This window comes from Saccharomycopsis crataegensis, assembly GCF_037102585.1.
Source record: "Saccharomycopsis crataegensis DNA, jcf7180000000074, whole genome shotgun sequence".
NCBI lineage: Eukaryota > Fungi > Ascomycota > Saccharomycetes > Ascoideales > Saccharomycopsidaceae > Saccharomycopsis > Saccharomycopsis crataegensis.
The window spans coordinates 43320-61527 of NW_027043821.1; the positions used below are offsets into that span (position 1 = coordinate 43320).

Here is an 18208-nt window from a genome sequence, read left to right on the forward strand (position 1 = left end):
TTGGGGGTGAATTTAAGACAGGGTAATTCCCTCTCTTCCTTTCTCCTTTCTCGTTCTCCTCCTTTATGCCTCCACTCACTCAACATCCAAAGAAAATTAATATAAAGTTACCTGATGGGATGCTTTTATATGTGTGTGATTGACAATGGTTATATTGATATCATTCTATTCATCTCACCTTTTGAAATCATACCATTTTTGTTGTTTTGTTGACGCTTTGAGTACTGTTTCACGTGATCGCAATTTGTTTGACACGAAAACTGGGAAGAATCAGAAGAAAGCTTTCAGCGACTGCGAGTATTTAGAGATAGCGCAAATATCATAAGCCACTTATCACTCCTCATCAAAAAGTGTTACTATAATCACTGAATTGCTCCTTTTACGAAGCAATCTTGATAGGGCTTTTACTGGTACAACTTTGCTTGAATATTCATCCTTCACTGAATTTTGCCTCGCTCCAAAAGGAAGGTACGAAGGAAGGAAGTTCTTATTATTTTTGATCGTTAAGCGTTCACCAAGAACATCTTACGAATCGGCTGAAACGTCTGGCTCTGTTAGTTTTACTAATACGCTAGTTGTGCCCTTTTGTGTTCCTTCTTTACTATTTTTAAGTTGAAAAGGTTGCTGAGGTATCAAAATGAAGGCTAATCGTGGTGCTAGTGGGAATGGCAATTCTTTTAATGGAGGAACCAACACTCAAAAACGCTCCAATCTACGCTCAAACTATAGAGGTAACAACGGCCGTAACTCTACTGGTAATGGTAAGAATGATGTGATTTCCCCGGCTAATGGGAAAAATGATCCCAAAATCTCTGCTGTTGAAAAGAACTTGGTGTCTTTGTTCAATTTGAACGACCAGCAAATAAATCAACACATGAAGGACCGTTTCAACTTCCTTTTAATCAATGCTATTGGTTCCAAGGCCATTGCTACAGTTAGCTCTGGCTCCAGATTCAAAGGTATTGTCACTGCAGTTGACAATACAACTTTATCTGTGGTTTTGACTAACCCTGAATTATTTGAAAGTGTTTTGGGAGAAGATTCCGGCAATGAGGAACTACCAAAGGAATTGATTATCGAATCAAAAGATCTTATGGATTTGGAGTTGCTTAGTGTAGATTTTTCTACTACTCTATCTAAGAAATCCCAAAGCTTGGCCCCAATTGGCCACACCAATGCCAAGATAGGCTTCAAAACTGATACTGATATTTCTGGTAATTTGCAAGTGAAGGAAAGGGATTTACAACGTTGGACTCCTGAAGGTGCTGAAAGTAATACCACTGCATTGTTAAGTGGTGGTTTAGAAGATGATATTGATCACAATGGTAGTTGGGATCAGTTTGCAGTAAATGAAAAGAAATTCGGGGTTCAGTCTACTTGGGATGAAAATTTATACACTACCAGATTGAATAAAGATTCTCCAGACTACCAAGCCAAATTGAAAGAAGCAGACAGGATTGCCAAAGAAATCGAAAACCAAGGATTCAATGGTAACATTCACTTGGCTGAAGAAAGAGGTATATTTGTTGATGATTCTGGCATGGATGAAGAAGATAAGTACTCTGGGGTTGATAGATCCGGTGCTGATAAGAGAGGTAATGAATTAATGGCTGCTTTGAGAAGTGGAGTTTCCAGTGGAAGCACAATGGAAATCACTAAAAACAATTATTTGCCATCTGCTGTTAATGGTAAATACATTCCTCCAAAACAAAGAAACGAAGTTCATAACTTGGATCCTGCAATCATTTCTAGTATGAAGCAAAGTGGAGCATCACCTTCTCCTGTTTCGGCATCTTCTTCTAAGAAAAGCGCCCAAGTTATTTCTCCTCCTCAAGTAAAGCATCATCATGGCCACCAATCCCATCTTCATCATTCTCATCAAGAACTGAAATTGGCGGGACTCAAGTCAAAGACTTCAAATGAAGATAATAGATTGAATGCCCAGCGGGAGATTAACTCTCTCAAAGAGTTTTCCCAAAACTTCAAGATTCCTCAAAAATTCCCAAAAGATTTGTTGCCTATATTATCAAAGGATAAGCAGAAGCAACAGGAAATTATTAAACGAGCCAATGCTAATGCATCTGAACTGCCAAGTAAAGAAGCGCAAAGCTCTAGGGAAAATACCACTGCTTCTTCCAAAGCAACTGTTTCAAAAGATAAACCTACTGGTTTACCTAAGGCATCCACATCTTCACCAGCTGTTAAACCATCTGGATCAACATCACTTACAGGCTCAATTTCACCTGCTGATAAAGCTGGATTGCCTCCTAAGCCTCCTGCTTCTCGTAGCTCTAATCATTCATCAACTGTTAACTCTCCAAAATCTGCTGCAGCCACGGTCTCATCAGCAGCGCCAAATGTTGCATCGCCATTAGCCGCACAGACTTCTGCTGTTCCTCCTAAGAAAAAAATGGATCCAAGGGCTCAATCCTTCAAACTCAATCCAACCGCTAGGTCGTTCACTCCGGCTAATGGTTCTCCTATGAAGAACTTTTCTAAGATAAATAACAGTCCTTCGAGGCAAAATGTTCACATGGAAGAGTCATATATGAACCCTCAACATAACCATCAGCATCATAATCATCATAACCAAACACACAGTCCGCGTCCATCTAAGCGTAACTACTCTCCGCAAGTGTTCTCGGTTAAGATTCCTCGTGTTGGTGAACGAAGAACCCTCAACGATGGAGATTTCAATTTCATTCTACAATCGAGTGATGTGATTGAAAAAGCTTACCAAACACAACCAACCTGGGGAGCTACAACGACTGAATCTCACAAGAAGCTTTATCCATCAGAAATGCCTCAGCATTTCGCTGGTGGTAATGGTCTTCGTGGTCCAGGTATAAATATGTCGATTCCTAGGAATGCTATGGGCAATGGCATGATGGGAGGTATGGGCAATGGAATGGGCGGATATGGTTTCTATAATGGCGGTGGTGCTCCAATGATAGCAGGCGGTCAATTTATGAACCCAATGGCTGGAAGTCCGTTCAACTTATCAGCTGGTGGATTTGTATCTTCAATGCCAAATCCGATGATGAACCAAATGCCTGGTGCTGATCCGGCATTTTTTGCCCAAATGAACCCAGTTATGGGTGCTGGTAATATGGGATTCCCATATGGCGCTGGCGCTGGTGTACCACCTCAATTTATGGCTGCTGCTCAAGGCAGACATATGGGAATGATGCCAGGGCAACCAGGTCCGGTGGATCCAATGAGTATGTTGTATCCACAATTTCAGAATGGGGGTGGTAGAGGACCTAACATTGGGAGACATGCTGGAGGTGGTGGTCCAAACATGTCACCACAAATTAACTATGGAAATTTTTAGGCTTCTGTTCTTTTATTGATGACCTCTTCTTTTGAATTTTCCTTAAAGGATAGTTATTTCTAATGAAGTTAAAAGTTTTTCTTGAATTCATCAAGATCTAATAAAAAAAAAAAAAAAAATTGTAAGTATCTTTACATATTAAATTCCGCGATGCCAATAATCAAAAATATCATTGAGAAAAGATATTTGTTGACGTTTTGTTAAGGCCCATGGTTTTTAACAAGTGTTTTCGGATAGGCGGTATAGGGAATGCAGTTTGATTCTCTGGTTAGAGTAGATTGATTCATTTGGATATAAAGTAAAAAAATTCTTTGGGTATGTTCTAGTTTACCAAGTTCTCTGTATTTTCAGTTCTGTTGGGTACTATAGACATTATTTAGGCTTGAGACACCTTATTTTCTTTAACTTAACTTCTGTGATGTATATTGCATCTTCCCTGAACATCCCCGTAGTGTCACCCACAATCAATTTAATTTTCATCAAATTTGTTCATTCTTCTACGTATTGACATATTATTACTACTACTGTCATTATGTAAGATCAAATTTTTTCTATAAAACTGGTGAGTTACAAACAATGGATGAATTATCTAATAATCCTCAACGATGTATAGGGTACAAAGAAGTATAAAATGGTTTACGAAGATGATGAAAAATAATTATTTTACAGAAATGCGTTTTCTTTTTCCCGTAAGCAAATATCAAATTTGTTGTTAATGGTTATAAATCTGAATCAAAACACGTTTCTCAGGTTGAAAAAATATGAAAAATAGTCTGTTTCAAGAGGCATATTAAATGGCAAGGACGATCAATTTGATAAGAAAATTTTTTCGCAACATCTGAGAACTTAGATACCAAGAATCATTCTTGATACGATAAATAGAAGCTTGGAGTCTTCTCACCCCAGTAGCATAGTGGCAAATCCTATAGAGTTCCTCAAGAACATCTTGAAAAGAATTTTCAAGTTTCAAGCCTTGTAAGAAATCAAATTTAGCATATGACAGATGGTCCAGGGTGTTTTTTATTTCAGAGCCGTTAGTCTTTAAATCTACTTTAACATAAGGAAGGATTAGCCCTTTTGCTATGCGGAAAACAGCTTATAGCATTACATAAATTGTTGACATCCCCATTAATGAGGATATGGTTTGATTAACACCGTGGTGAAGGACAATCCAACTCTATGTATGTAAGAGAGGGAGGCAGGAGAACTATATATTGGTGACCCGGATGAAAATGGGAACAGGCACCCCCACGGCCGTCGAGGCACGCCCCATGGTCAAACTTCAACTTCATCATCTCCACCCTTGACCTGATCTGGTATTCCTATAAAACTAAAGTATAATGCTCTTTGTCGTTATATTTGCCTATTTATTTATTATCATTCTGCGTGGCTAAATATTTTATTCTAGAAATTCAGTTAACTCTTGTTGTTAATCAAATAACCACAGGGTGGGTGAAAATTTTTTTTAGTACGCGTCTGTATACATGGCCAACCCTTTTAACAATGTAACACCCTAGAATCTTGAGGGAACTAGACTTTTGCCCGAGTTTTCAGGGATGCCCTTCCAAAAAAAATTTTATATTAGACATACACATCAAGTTTACTTTGTTGGTTGTGCAAGACCAGCTTCTAGGACTACAACCAATATGAGAACTGAAATGGAGGTTAAGATATAAAATATATAAATGTTTTAACCAAGAAAATAGTTTAACATTTTCCTAGCTTCTAGAAACACATGTATCAAAGAACAAAATAATAAGAAAAGTGAAAATCATAAAGCAAAAAGTGTCATTATATGGTGAACCTATAAATACAACATAATTAAAGAAAATCAAGCTGGAGAGTCGCCGTAGATACCCCAACTTTGTTCAACGTTGTAAGCACCTGGGCTCTTCCATTTGTCATTGTAAACAGTGAATAAGAATACAGAGGCACCGGCTTCCTTCTTAATAGAAGTAAGAGCAGCTTCTTGGTTGGCAACACTTGGGACAGCATCACCATTAGCATCACCAGAGTGTGGCCAGCCAGTTTCGGTGATCAAGACATTCTTACTGGAACCACAAGTAGTATAAACATCTTCAATTTGTTTAAGCAACCAAGTACCAGCATCAGCAGCAGCAACACCACCATCGAAAAATGGGTGACAGTTAACGGCAACATAATCAGAGTATTTACACAAGTCTGGGTTAGCAGTGACAGCAACCAAAGTATCAACGGAAACGATTTGACCAGTGTAGCCCTTGCTAGACAAGGCAGACTTGGCAGTGCTAATGGCAGCTTCGATTTGAGCTGGGGTAGCTTCGCCAGAGTTAACCAATTCGTTACCAACACTAACAGTGTCAACAACACTCCAGTCCTTACCAGCAGCTTGAATTTGAGTCCACATAGAACTGACGTCAGCTTCGATGGTAGACAAGGTGTACAAACCAGCGAACAATTTTTGGTCAGAAGACATAGCACTCAAAACATTTTCAACACCTGAACAATCAACAGCATAAAGTCTGATGATGTCGTAACCAGACAACTTGGAAATATCGGTCTTGACTTCCGCAGCACTCTTACAACTACCTGAATCGGAATAAGGAGAATAGGTAATACCTAAAGCACCAGCAGATCCAATACCGGATGAGGCGGCACTACTAGAAGAAGATGAAGAAGAGGCGCTAGAACTGGCAGCAGATGAACTGGCAACAGATGAAGTGGCAGCAGAACTGGCAGCAGCAGAACTGGCAGATGAGGTGGCAGCCAAAGAAGAAGAAGTAGTACCTTCAACAACAGCTTCCTTAACAGCTGCAAGAGTTGGGACTACGGTGGTGGTAGCTGCTGGAGTGCTGGTGGCTTCACCATCGTCATAAACAGTCACGACTTCATTGACGGTTTGGATGTTGTAATCAGTCTCATAGACAGTTTGGACATTTGGCTTGGCTTCTCTTTTGTGAATGTGTCTCTTGTTGACATCAGCAGAGACCATGGAAGGCACTAAGGCCATAAGAATAACGGAAGCAAACTTCATTTGGTTGAGGGTAGTGAAAATCAAGTTAAGAACAATAGAAATATACGCTGGGTGAAAAAAGAGTATGAGGTAAAGAGTGTACGTAAAGATTGAATAGTTTGACTAATAGTGGGTTTGGTTGAAGGAATGAATCACTATTGGTGGGTAAACTGGTTGACAAAAAAAAAAAAAAGATTTAGAAGATTTTTTGACTACGCGGGTGGCATAATCTGCTTTATATAGAAATATTCGCTAGTGCCTCGAATTTCTGTGGTATGTTCGAAACCACAACGCGCGGCAAGTGGGCATGCGCCGTGGTGCAGGAGCGCGCCTTCCAACAACCGCCCCTTGGAGCCCTGGGGGTTACAAACTACCATGCGTCAGAAGCATCTACCATGGATCATGCTATTGTGCCAGTGGATATCTTCTCAAAACCCCAGCAACATACTGTATTTGGACACCAGACACAATGCTGGCAAAAATTGTCAACAAACCACAAAACATGGCTGAACAGACAGTTACAGGAAGAAAAAAAAAAAAAAAAAAGAAAGTATATATATATAAATGTATATATATGTAAACTGTATAATTAGAGATGTAACTTGATTAATTCGAGATACTTGTGAAAAATTGACATAAAAGAGGGGGAAAAAAAAATTAAATATATAGATTGATGAAGTCTCTAATGGTGGAATAAACGAATTGGATTTTCAACGTAAACCAATCCATAAGAATCAGCTGCATCAAACACAGCTTGATCCATAACACTACCGGTTGGAGCAGCAATGTACTTCACACCAGATCTCACAGCACGGTGGACATTATCTGGGAATGGGAAAAAAGCATCAGAAGACAAAGCAACATTGTTCAACTTGCCCAACCATTCTTCTCTTTCCTCTTGGGTCAAAATAGCTGGAATTTCTTCAAACTTAGATTCCCATTCAGACTTTTCTGGTTCAATCTTTGGAACTTGGTTAGAAACATACAAGTCAATAGCATTGGCCTTGTCTGGTCTCTTAGCACCCTTCTTCCACTTGAAACCCAAAACCTTTGGATGTTGTCTCAACCACCAGTTGTTGGCTTTGTCTCCAGCCAATCTGGTACAGTGGATACGAGATTGTTGACCAGCACCCAAACCAATAAGCATACCATTGATAGCGTAAGCAACAGAGTTCGATTGGGTGTACTTAAGAGCAATGGTGGCAACAGTCAAATCAATGATAGCTTGTTGATTTAAAGACTTGTTCTTGGAAACAACCTCCTTAAAAGAGGAAGAGTTGATGATAGCATCATTTCTCTTTTGTTCCAAAGTGATGCCATAGACTTCTCTTTTTTCAACGGCTTCTGGCTTGTAATTTGGATCAATCTTCAAAAGACAATATTTACCATTCTTCTTCTTTTTCAATAATTCCAAAGCTTCTGGTTCATAACCTGGAGCAATAACACCATCACTAACTTCTCTAGAAATGATCTTGGCAGTTGGCAAATCGACAATGTTAGACAAAGCAATAAAATCACCAAAGGATGACATTCTGTCAGCACCTCTAGCTCTAGCATAGGCATTGGCTAAAGGAGACAAGTTTTCAATGTCTTGAACAAAGTAAATTTTCTTCTCAATGTCGCTCAATGGCAAACCAACAGCAGCACCGGCTGGAGAGACGTGCTTGAACGAGGCAGCAGCTGGCAAGTTCAAAGAAGCACTCAATTCTTTAACCAATGGCCAAGAGTTCAAGGCGTCTAACAAATTAATGTAGCCTGGAGAACCATTGAGAACTTCAAATGGCAATTTACCTTCTTTAACATAACATTGAGCTGGTTTTTGATGTGGGTTAGCACCGTATCTCAAAGGCAATTGAGAAACACCTTCACTGTACTTCTTTCTGAAGAAGTCGCTGATGGCAGTATCGTAGTCAGCAGTGTGTTCAAAAGCCTTGAGTGCGTATCTGTTTCTGGATGATTCGGAAATTTCACCATCGTCAAGCTCCTTAAGGAAACCAGCGTAATCCTTTGGATCACTCAAAATTGTGACCCTGGCATGGTTTTTGGCGGCAGCTCTCAACAAAGTGACACCACCAATATCGATTTCCTCAACAGCTTCGCTGATACTAACCAAAACTTTTTTCACAGTTTCCTTGAATGGGTACAAGTTGCAAACAACGAAATCAATTTTCTCAATACCTTGAGCAGCTAAGTCAGCTTCATCACTTGCAATGTCTCTGGACAAGATACCACCATGAACAGCTGGATGCAAAGTCTTGACTCTACCACCCAAAATTTCTGGAGCATGAGTGACAGAGCTAACATCTTCAACTGGGAATCCAGATTCACGGATCAAATTAGCAGTACCACCAGAGGCAAGAATTCTAACGTTGTTCTTGACAAGGCCTTTCACCAAGTCCAAGAGACCAGTCTTATCGTAGACGGAAACAATAGCAGTCTTTCTATCAGACATTATGAATTGTTATTATGAGCACCTTAAAACTAAGTGGGAAAAACAAATTTTACTTTGTGCAAAGAGTATTGGCTCCCAGGAGAGTGAAGAAAATAGAGACTGATCGGCCAAGGGAAAGGTTGTTTTTGAGATTGGAGCAATGGCTGACTCTTTTTTTCCCATAGGAAAATTTTTGATACGATCAGCAGCATCCCCGCGTGATAGTTGCAGAATGTCGAGTCAACAATAAATTAATTCAACAATTATTAGTATCAGAAATTTCAGGCTCACAGTAAAAGGTTTTCAAGCTGCATAGACTTGACACACTTTATATAATGACGCTAGGCTTATTGTTTTCACTATTCTATCCATCGTGGAAGCTTACTAATCTGTCACTTCTATCGAATTAAACTGCTACAACTTTACATATAACAATGTTGCGATGGTAAAATAGATTTATATTAGTCGGCAAACTTGATCCTTCAATAGCATATTTGCTTTCAAAATACCAAAAAGCTTCAAAAATTCAAAACACACCTCACCAAAAACAAAGAATGCAAATATTTTTGAATAGAGTCCGTAGTGGATTTCATCAAAACATTTACTTTCTGTATCTCCACAAAGACAAGGTGTTGTGCTTCTTCCAAGTGTGACGACGACCAGCCTTGGTGTTGTTGTACAAGTGACCCTTGTTGATACCTCTGGACTTCTTACCGGTAGCAGTAAGACCTCTAGATTCTCTGTGTTTGTGGACTGGGTTGACGATCCAGTTGTATTTGGCATCTCTTCTGATAGCCTTGTGTTGTGGATCGACCAAGATAACTTCGAAGTACTTGTAAGTAGAATCTTGGTTAACCCAGTAAGAGTTCAAGACTCTCAAGTTAGCAGCTCTTCTGCCGACTCTTTCTTCAGCAGTTTGTCTCAAAGACTTTTGGTACTTCAATTGGTTGACACCCTGGTTGGTTGGCTTACCGTAAGTAGCACCCTTTGGAACTGGTCTCTTTCTACCACCTCTTCTAACTCTGATTCTGTAAACAACAAAACCTTGCTTAGCCTTGTAACCCAATCTTCTAGCCTTGTCTGGTCTAGATGGTCTAGAAGCTCTGTGGATGACATTCTTTTGTCTGTATTCCCAACATCTGACTCTGTGCAAGAATCTCAAGACATCGGATTGTTTCTTTCTTTGAAGTTCTTCAAGGTATTTGTAAGCACCCATTGTTAATGTGTTTGTATATTACGAGAATAGTGTTGTCAGATGTTAAAGAGGTAGAAAACTGGTCGGCGATTTTTGTTTTTTATTTATTTTTTCAATCCTCTAGAAAAAACTTTTCACACTGAAAATCAAGGGCGCAAAGTTGTGCGTGATTTGCACGTGCATAAGTGACTGTCCTATTGTCACGAAGATCTGATCTCAGAAAGCGCGTATCACTCCTGTAACCCGGTTTTGTATGGAATATTATTGGTTTTTTTCTGTACATGACAGGGTGCAAAGTGCAATTCGTCGGTTGCTCCGTGGTGAACCGTTACTCATCTAATGAGCACAACACACGGGATACACTGGAAGTGTTGATGAAACTAAAATAAAAAACAGCATGTAGATTATAATAGCAACCCCAGAACCACAATTTTGTTGTTGTTGTTGTTGTTGTTGTTGTTGTTGTTGTTGTTGTTGTTGTTGTTGTTGTTGTTGTTGTTGTTGCTGTTGCTGTTGTTTTTGTTTGTTTGTTTGTTTGTTTGTTTGTTTGTTTGTTTGTTTGTTTGTTTACATAATTGGTACATATCTTGTTGAGTCTATTTTTGGTGTATTTGTTAATAATACATTTATTTACACATTATGCTTATTTGTGCAGACCTTTTATAATTTTCGGTGAGTATTCTACCGGATATTCATCCAATGAATTAATTGAGCCACACTTTTCTACAATACTTTGGTCGTACTGTTCTCGTCGTTCACTTTGGTTAAAAACTTCAGCATTATGGTAGTATATGTAAATATATGACGTGGTAAGGGTATTCTCTGAAGTTCAGCCTAATTAGTACCGTTCCCCATTGGTAGACTGGTGCGTCCGCCACATTCGCAATTTGTTTCTGGACAATTTCCCTGACGCCAAATTTTGTTTCTCATACAAGAAACAAAACATAGAAAACTTTGCCTCCTCGCCATAAATGGGCGCATTTATTTTTATTTTATTTTTTTTGGAGCGTAACAAACAAACCGGAGTTGACATTGAGGGATATTACATCCGGGATTTCTTGTTGGATAACAATGAAACTTGTTGTTCGAATAGAAAAACAAACAAAAATATGTACCCCTGAATCAAATTTGTTTTGGAACTTAATTGCATAATAGGTCTGTTGGTACCTTGCGCTATTATGCATGTGAATAAACAACATATATGATGTCACTGCACCAAAGTAGCTGGGTTAGCTCCAAATATGGTAGGTGCTAATGTGCGGTGCCTGAGTCGTGATTATTCAAATACGTACCTTAAACTTAAATCTTAGAAGAACCCTTTGTTAAGGGTTTTATATATTCATAGCCTAGAATGCATGCTCTAAATTATATAAATACTTCAGCAGGTCCCGATTTCCCCATCTGAAGTTTCCTGGGTTATTCATATATATATAATTGCTAACACCAAAGATATTTAGAATTCCACAAAAAAAAAAAAAAAAATATATCATAAATATCATAAATATATTATCATGTCTTTGACCCCACATTATTATTCCGATCTTCATCAATTTGAAGGTTCTATTAATCCTTATACTTCCGTGTCGTCAGGGTCGTCAGCTACTCTGTCAGAAATTTACGACATTACAATTGGACCTTCATCTATTACCAGTGCCTCCAGTTATGCTTCAGAGTCTATCGAAACTGATTCTGTTAACAAAGCTGTCTCGGCTGTCTCATCGCTCTCTACTTCAGTGGCAACTTCCACATCCACTTCAACTGTCTCGAGCAGTACATCTTCGTCTTCATCGTCCTCTTCATCCTCTTCTAACGGTTCCTTAGATAACTCGACATCGGGAGCTTCCAAATTACTGGTAAAGATATTGGGCTTACTTATGGTTTCTAGTGCAGTTGGTTCTACCATTAATCTCTAAATCTTCATTCATCATCCATAACTTCTAAAGAATGTGGTTGGGCTTTGACAATTCCAGTTATGGTTTCATTCTTTTGGTTCTCTTCATATGTTGTACCATCCATGTATTATAAACGCGTTACTATTTACGAACTTTTTCTTTTCATATCATTCCCCTTTTTCTTTCTTTCTGTTACAGGTGCGGTTTTTCTTTCTCATTCAAATATAAACTTTATTAGAATAAAAACTGGAGTTCGTAAAATAAGTAGGTTTCAAAGAAGATCATTCAGTAATTATAACTATAAAAAAAATAATATACAGAAAATAACATAGAAAAGGCAAACTTACAACTCATTTCAATGCCAATTTTCCGATCCCAGTACCACCCAATACGACTGCATTGAAGTCCACTTCTTTGTCACTTTTCAAATAGTATTTTGAGAACCATTTTAACTGTCCAATGCTCTCCAAAATATCAGATTTGGCAGTATGACAGTTTTTCTTTCTAGGTTGATATTTAGTTAATTCTGGGTTTAACCTTTTGCAGATTTCACTAATAGAACTGACATCAATAACTCTATAATGCAAGTGATCCACGACCTTTGGAAATTCCCTGATCATAAAAAATTTATCCATATGAATGGTGTTGCCTCCTAGAACTGCTGACCCCATCAATGGAACGTACTTCTTTATATATTCGAGCAAAGCTTCTTCAACTTTCTCGAGGGATTTGGATTCTGAGGAAGCATTCAAAACTTTTTTGGTAAGACCAGATTTACCGTGGTGTTCAATGCACCAGTTATTCATACTATCAAGCACCGATTTTGGCTTATAAATAACCGATTCGAATCCCTGAGCATCAAGTATATTGAGTTTGCTGTCAGTAATTATGCAACAAATTTCAATTATTGTGTCTTTAAACACATCGAGTCCGGTCATCTGAAAAATGTTAGTCAAGTTGCACATAAAGTGAAATCATCAAACGAGAACCACCACCTGAAATGTTTATAAAGGTGATTTAAAACCTACCTCACAATCGATCCAGACAATTGGGTCTCTGCATGCATTTTTCATCTCTTCGAAGCTTGATTTCTTAGTATCTGTCGCACAGCTATAATATCTTGAGAAAATCCTTTGCTGTTTGTAAAAAGTAGTTGGTCTTAGCTTAGAAATATTAGCTCCCGATTCCAAGCGTTTTATACTCTGACAAAATTGACGAAGCATCCACTCAATGATGTTTAAAAGTTGCTAATTCTGCTACTCTTGTAATTAAAAATTACTGTTTATGAAAAAGTAATAAAAAAAAAAATCATCGTGGACCAGTAACCCTGCTTGTGTAACTGTTGAGCTCATTTTTGACACATTCTGGACTCAGAACACAACAAAAAAAAAGACTTCCTAATAAGTTGACTTATATATGTGGCTGCTTTATAATGTTTACTCTTTTTGTATTTTTTTTTTTGCAAATCGCAGGAAATTTTTATTTGAGGGCAATCGCTAAGTTATCTCATCACGCGCCCTCATTAACCGGACATAACAGCAGCTTTGTAACCTAACTTAAGAAATATAATTGTTCTAGTGTTAAAAACAAGGAAGCTATATCACAACAATTAGGAACTAGTATTTTCACTTAGTGGTAGTATTCCGACTGGTATATATCGGAGTATGCTACTGCAGAGGTATGTGCAATGGCCACTCATTTGCGAATTTTACATGCAATGGGGTCTTTAGGTACCAATGGGGCAAGAATATGAAGTATATTTTGGGCTTTCAATGAACCTACCCTTAGTAGAAATATTCTTAAGCTAAATTGGAAGCAATATGGCTGGATTATTAAAAAGAACAGTACTAGTAGTAAATGGGAATAAGTTATTACCTGTAGAATGTAAGTCATGGACCATGAATCTACCACAAATAGTAGAAAGTGCTCTTCTCATGAAGACCCAGAAGGAGTGACGTAAATATAAATAATGAGCAGTTGTGTTGATCTTAGATGCTCATATTGAAAAAAAAAGTAGCGAACTATCAAGTGCTTTATGAATTCTGCAGATAGAAAAGAAATTTTAACAGTATGAATCAATGAATGAATGAAATTAAAATGTATATTAACGACTCCTAGGGGTTCTAAATACCATTTGAGCCGGGCTTGTGATCTAGTCTGTAAAAATAATTATTAATAATAAAAACTGTAAATTACTCTTCTATCATATTCCTTTTGCAAAAATTAGTCACATCACCGGTAAAAAACTTATTAATTATGAAGGAAAAAGGTGCAATGTGATTTTTTGATTTAGACTTGCTAAATTGTAACAGTATCTATGGTGATCCAATTGCAGCGAAAAAACCAAATACATATTTAAGAGTAATAGAAAATCAATATTATTAAGGAAAAAAGGTGCAACGTGGAAATATGATCACGTTAGAAGCTTATGGATGGTTTAGAATATCCAATTGTCTATTTTTAACAACTAAATGCAACAAAATAAGCTCCAAATTCCAGGTGGTGAAATCTCGATACTATTTACAACAAAATAAAACTACTAATGTGTTTATATATGATTATTTAATTGCACAATTATATAATTTATGATAATTTGGTTGCGAGCCCTGTTTCAATATATATATTGACAGGGTATATATTTCCTGATATTCAATTTGATACGGAGTCCCTGTGGCGAAATCGGTATCGCTTCCGAGTCCGGGTAATTTTTTGAAAGAAATTTTCGACGCCAGATTCATCGGAGGATTGTGGGTTCGAGTCCCATCAGGGACTTCTTTGTCTCCTTTTTTTTGGTTTTCTCTTCTTCCTTTTTGATTGATCATTAGCAGAAAGAACTCTGACAGTTTCCTATTTTTTTTTTTTAGAGAAAAGAAACCTAAGAAGTTTTAAAATTATCTACAATAAAAATTTTATATCGAAAAGATCTTTTTATTTTTCTATGAACATAACCACTATCACTACTGTACGCCCAGAATTTAATTAGTTTATTCATTTTGCTGTTCCAATGCTTTCAAAAATTCATCGTCATCCATGTCATCAAATTCATCAACTTCCATTTCTTGAATTTCACCACCACCTTCTCCATTGTGACCTGATTGAACATATCCTTGCTGCTTTTGGAACTCCGTTAGCTGATCCAAAGTCCAAACCGAGTTTTCTTGATCTTTTTCGTTGAGTGGTTGGGCCAAGGTTCGAAGAAATTGCTTTGCACTAGCAATCGCGATATCAATTGATAAATTTAAATCTGATTTGGCAACATTTTGAGCAATCCATTTAGGTAATTGATCAATCTTGAATTGAAAACGACGATCTGCCAAAACCATAATACCGTAATCCTCTTTACCTCTCAATACCCGTCCCAAACATTGGGCAGCATGACGCATGGCATCGAAGGAAAGAAAATCATTTTCACGAACAAGATAATTATCACGTAAAAATTCAAGACGGGCTTTAAGAATTCTTGATTCTGTGTATTGATATGGAATACCAATCATTAGAACTGTACGCCCATAATGATGATCAAAATCAATACCTTCAGAAACTTTACCACGAGCAACAGAAAATAATACCGCTCCACGGCCGTTTGAGCAAGCAGTACGATATGTTTCAAGAGCAAGAGCAGTTTCCTGGGCATCGGGGGTCTCCACAAGAATAAGCTTATATCCCCAAATTTCATCAAGGATCCCCATGGTTTGCCACATCGAAATAATACCTTCCATATAAAGATATGAAGGAAAGAAAACAACCAACCCATCAGGAGAAACTTTAGAAAATTCAAGCACCAAGGAACCATAATTTCGTACCACTGAAGGATCATTACGGATTTCAAATTTGGAAGAAATGGCCACCTGATCACTACCTTTGGTAACAATCATTGGTAAGAATGAACGACGAGGCAAGGTCATTGCATACGATTTTTCAATCACTGTGTCAAAATTCAACATTTTAGGGTACATGTCTAAAGGGGAAATAGTCCCAGAAGTAACAATCACAGAACTGAATTTTTCAAAAATTGGTTTCATTGCTATTGATGCATCAAGACAGCTGAAATGAAGAATTGGATTTGGGACTTGTGAATTATCTGTTTCAAAAGGTTCAAGAATAAGTTGGAACCCATCTTCGTAAGTAGAAACAAGTGAGGCAAACATGGCAATATCCTTCAAAGCATTGAAATCTTCAATTTCCGAAATTTCAAGGGTTCTTACAAGAATGGCCAATCGTTCACTTACGTAACGTAAAGGTTTCTTGTCAATGAAGGTCAATTCCTTTAAATGTTGTAAAAAGGATGCAGGGGTTTCAGAAATCACGTATAACACCTTCATTCTGGTTTTCAAATATTCGATAAAGCGCTTAAGAAACGACACAAAATGCTCAGCTCTTCGGATATTACCTGGAATAGCTTCTTTTAGTAAATCTTCGCTCAACACAGGATTTTCAACAAACATTTCTTCCGGCTCGTTTGAATATTGATTTACAAAATCGGCTTCACGAAGCCCACTGACCAACGCTTCATATTCATCTTGCAATTTCTTCGCATCCTTTTGCTTCATTTCTTTGATAGCTTTAGATAGGTTGCCAGCTCCCTTTCCGGCTTTCTTCAAAACATCGGTGGTCAAATCAATGGATAAAGATTCGATACAGACATTATCAATATTGTGCGCTTCATCGAATATGACAATAGCATCTTTGGAGAGTTCTTTGGAAACCCTTTCGGAAATTTTCGGATCCAACAAATAATGATATGAATAAATAATAATATTACAATGTGGGATCATTCTTCTAACGGCAAAATAAGGACAAACATTCCGTTCAGTACAATTCTGGATCAAATCATCGAAACTCCAAACACCTGGCTCAATATAGTTTGTAGGGTCATATTGATATAAATTTTCATGAAACTGACAAAGTTCAATATCTGTTTCACCATTTTCAATCCTCTGTTTATTTTGACCATTGGTCAATCGACGACATTTTTCATCAACAATAGTCCCTTTTCTTTCTTTTGAAATTGTTGGATGAAGACATAAATTTTTACGTGACGACAAACCGAGCCCGCGGAAGTCCTCAACATAACCCAATTCTTTTGCTCTAAATTTCATCAAATTCTGCAATTCAATAAGTGCCTTTTCAATTTCTGACATAGTACGGGAACAATATACAACCTTTCGGTGTTCCGGATAAAACATTTGGTACGATACTGTCAACGATAGAAGTGAAACAGTTTTTCCTGTTCCAGAAGGCATTTCAAGAATACAATTTCCCCCGACATCTAGGGTTTTTTTGATATCACACATATACTCATACTGCTCAGGGTAGATTTTTGGATAAGGGAAGAGGACGGGGAGATCATCGATGAAGAACCTGTTTGTGTTAGCGTTTCATTTCTTTATAAACTTAGTTATATATTTATGAGAAAAAAAAAGCAATATATATAATTCTTACTTCATTATGAATATACCTTCAGCCTTCACTTGTCAGAGCACCTAGCCGATTGATGATGATCATCACGCCTTTTGTTTTGTGGGCATTTTTCATTTGGGGCGGACGATTACCCGCAAATCGGGGGATCTTCAGCTCTATGAATGAATGTATAATGGGGTTTATCTAGGACTTACCAGTAAATGATAGTAATGTGTGCAATTGAGGGATCTACTGCATTATTATTTAAGTTATTAGTAGGGTAGTACACATGTAGGAGCATGTACTGTGGTACAATATAATATAGCTGAAGTCTAGTTACAAAATGTACAATCTTTCGCTGGCCTCAGAGACGATCCAATCCAATATTCTGTCAATGTTTTTACCAGTGATGGCACTGACTGGCAAAATTCCCACGTTATGATTAGTAATTTCATCAATTTTCAAGGTTTTTCTGATCAACTGTACGGTTGTCTCAATTTCATTAGTGGGTACCAAATCTATTTTGTTGACCAAGATTAATAGCCCACTGCCGACCAATCTTTCCTCATCCATTAATTTTCTGAATTCGGAAAAAGATTCTTGCAATCTTTCTAACGAGTTAGCATCGATACACCATACAAGACAGTCACAGTTCATGAAATAGTTATCCCAGAAGGCCCTGATGGTCGATTGGCCACCGATATCCCATACATTGAGAGTGAAATTACTATGATGGATGGTACTGATGTTGAATCCCATAGTTGGGGCGATCTGGGATGTGTCTTCGTGCAATATTTTGGTGACAACACTGGTCTTACCACCACCATCAAGACCAAGAACCAACACCCTGAGTTCGTGTTCTTTTAATTTTTGTTTTCTGATGATGGATAGAAGACCCATTTTTTCTTTTTTGCGTGTGTGTGTCAATCGCCTTGGAGTGTGAGTTTGAATATTCCAGCTAAAT

The 18208-nt window shown here is 37.7% G+C and overlaps 9 protein-coding genes across 9 annotated transcripts; 2 read left to right on the forward strand and 7 right to left on the reverse strand. All coding sequences in view use genetic code 12, as the record gives it.

Annotated features, from left to right (window-relative positions):
* Positions 1–637: 637 nt before the first annotated feature.
* PBP1 (Pbp1p) lies at positions 638–3334 on the forward strand (the record flags this gene model as incomplete). Its single annotated transcript, XM_064995476.1, has 1 exon — positions 638–3334. One exon carries the CDS (start codon positions 638–640, stop codon positions 3332–3334), a length of 2697 nt encoding a protein of 898 aa, XP_064851548.1.
* Positions 3335–5165: 1831 nt separating this feature from the next.
* On the reverse strand, positions 5166–6347 carry DASC09_018740 (uncharacterized protein; the record flags this gene model as incomplete). Its single annotated transcript, XM_064995477.1, has 1 exon — positions 5166–6347. The coding sequence occupies one exon, from the start codon at positions 6345–6347 to the stop codon at positions 5166–5168; it is 1182 nt and encodes a 393-aa protein (XP_064851549.1).
* A 661-nt stretch (positions 6348–7008) lies between these two features.
* Positions 7009–8778, reverse strand: DASC09_018750 (bifunctional phosphoribosylaminoimidazolecarboxamide formyltransferase/IMP cyclohydrolase; the record flags this gene model as incomplete). Its single annotated transcript, XM_064995478.1, has 1 exon — positions 7009–8778. One exon carries the CDS (start codon positions 8776–8778, stop codon positions 7009–7011), a length of 1770 nt encoding a protein of 589 aa, XP_064851550.1.
* Positions 8779–9358: 580 nt separating this feature from the next.
* On the reverse strand, positions 9359–9973 carry DASC09_018760 (ribosomal protein L15e; the record flags this gene model as incomplete). Its single annotated transcript, XM_064995479.1, has 1 exon — positions 9359–9973. One exon carries the CDS (start codon positions 9971–9973, stop codon positions 9359–9361), a length of 615 nt encoding a protein of 204 aa, XP_064851551.1.
* A 315-nt stretch (positions 9974–10288) lies between these two features.
* DASC09_018770 (uncharacterized protein) lies at positions 10289–10732 on the reverse strand (the record flags this gene model as incomplete). The annotated part of the gene is made up of 2 exons (XM_064995480.1): positions 10289–10462; positions 10685–10732. 2 exons carry the CDS (start codon positions 10730–10732, stop codon positions 10289–10291), a joined length of 222 nt encoding a protein of 73 aa, XP_064851552.1.
* Positions 10733–11463: 731 nt separating this feature from the next.
* Positions 11464–11865, forward strand: NCW1 (Ncw1p; the record flags this gene model as incomplete). Its single annotated transcript, XM_064995481.1, has 1 exon — positions 11464–11865. One exon carries the CDS (start codon positions 11464–11466, stop codon positions 11863–11865), a length of 402 nt encoding a protein of 133 aa, XP_064851553.1.
* A 329-nt stretch (positions 11866–12194) lies between these two features.
* On the reverse strand, positions 12195–13067 carry REX2 (Rex2p; the record flags this gene model as incomplete). The annotated part of the gene is made up of 2 exons (XM_064995482.1): positions 12195–12782; positions 12873–13067. The coding sequence occupies 2 exons, from the start codon at positions 13065–13067 to the stop codon at positions 12195–12197; spliced, it is 783 nt and encodes a 260-aa protein (XP_064851554.1).
* Positions 13068–14828: 1761 nt separating this feature from the next.
* Positions 14829–17291, reverse strand: RAD3 (TFIIH/NER complex ATP-dependent 5'-3' DNA helicase subunit RAD3; the record flags this gene model as incomplete). Its single annotated transcript, XM_064995483.1, has 2 exons — positions 14829–17205; positions 17287–17291. 2 exons carry the CDS (start codon positions 17289–17291, stop codon positions 14829–14831), a joined length of 2382 nt encoding a protein of 793 aa, XP_064851555.1.
* Positions 17292–17580: 289 nt separating this feature from the next.
* Positions 17581–18144, reverse strand: CIN4 (Arf family GTPase CIN4; the record flags this gene model as incomplete). The annotated part of the gene is made up of 1 exon (XM_064995484.1): positions 17581–18144. One exon carries the CDS (start codon positions 18142–18144, stop codon positions 17581–17583), a length of 564 nt encoding a protein of 187 aa, XP_064851556.1.
* Between the last annotated feature and the right edge of the window lie 64 nt (positions 18145–18208).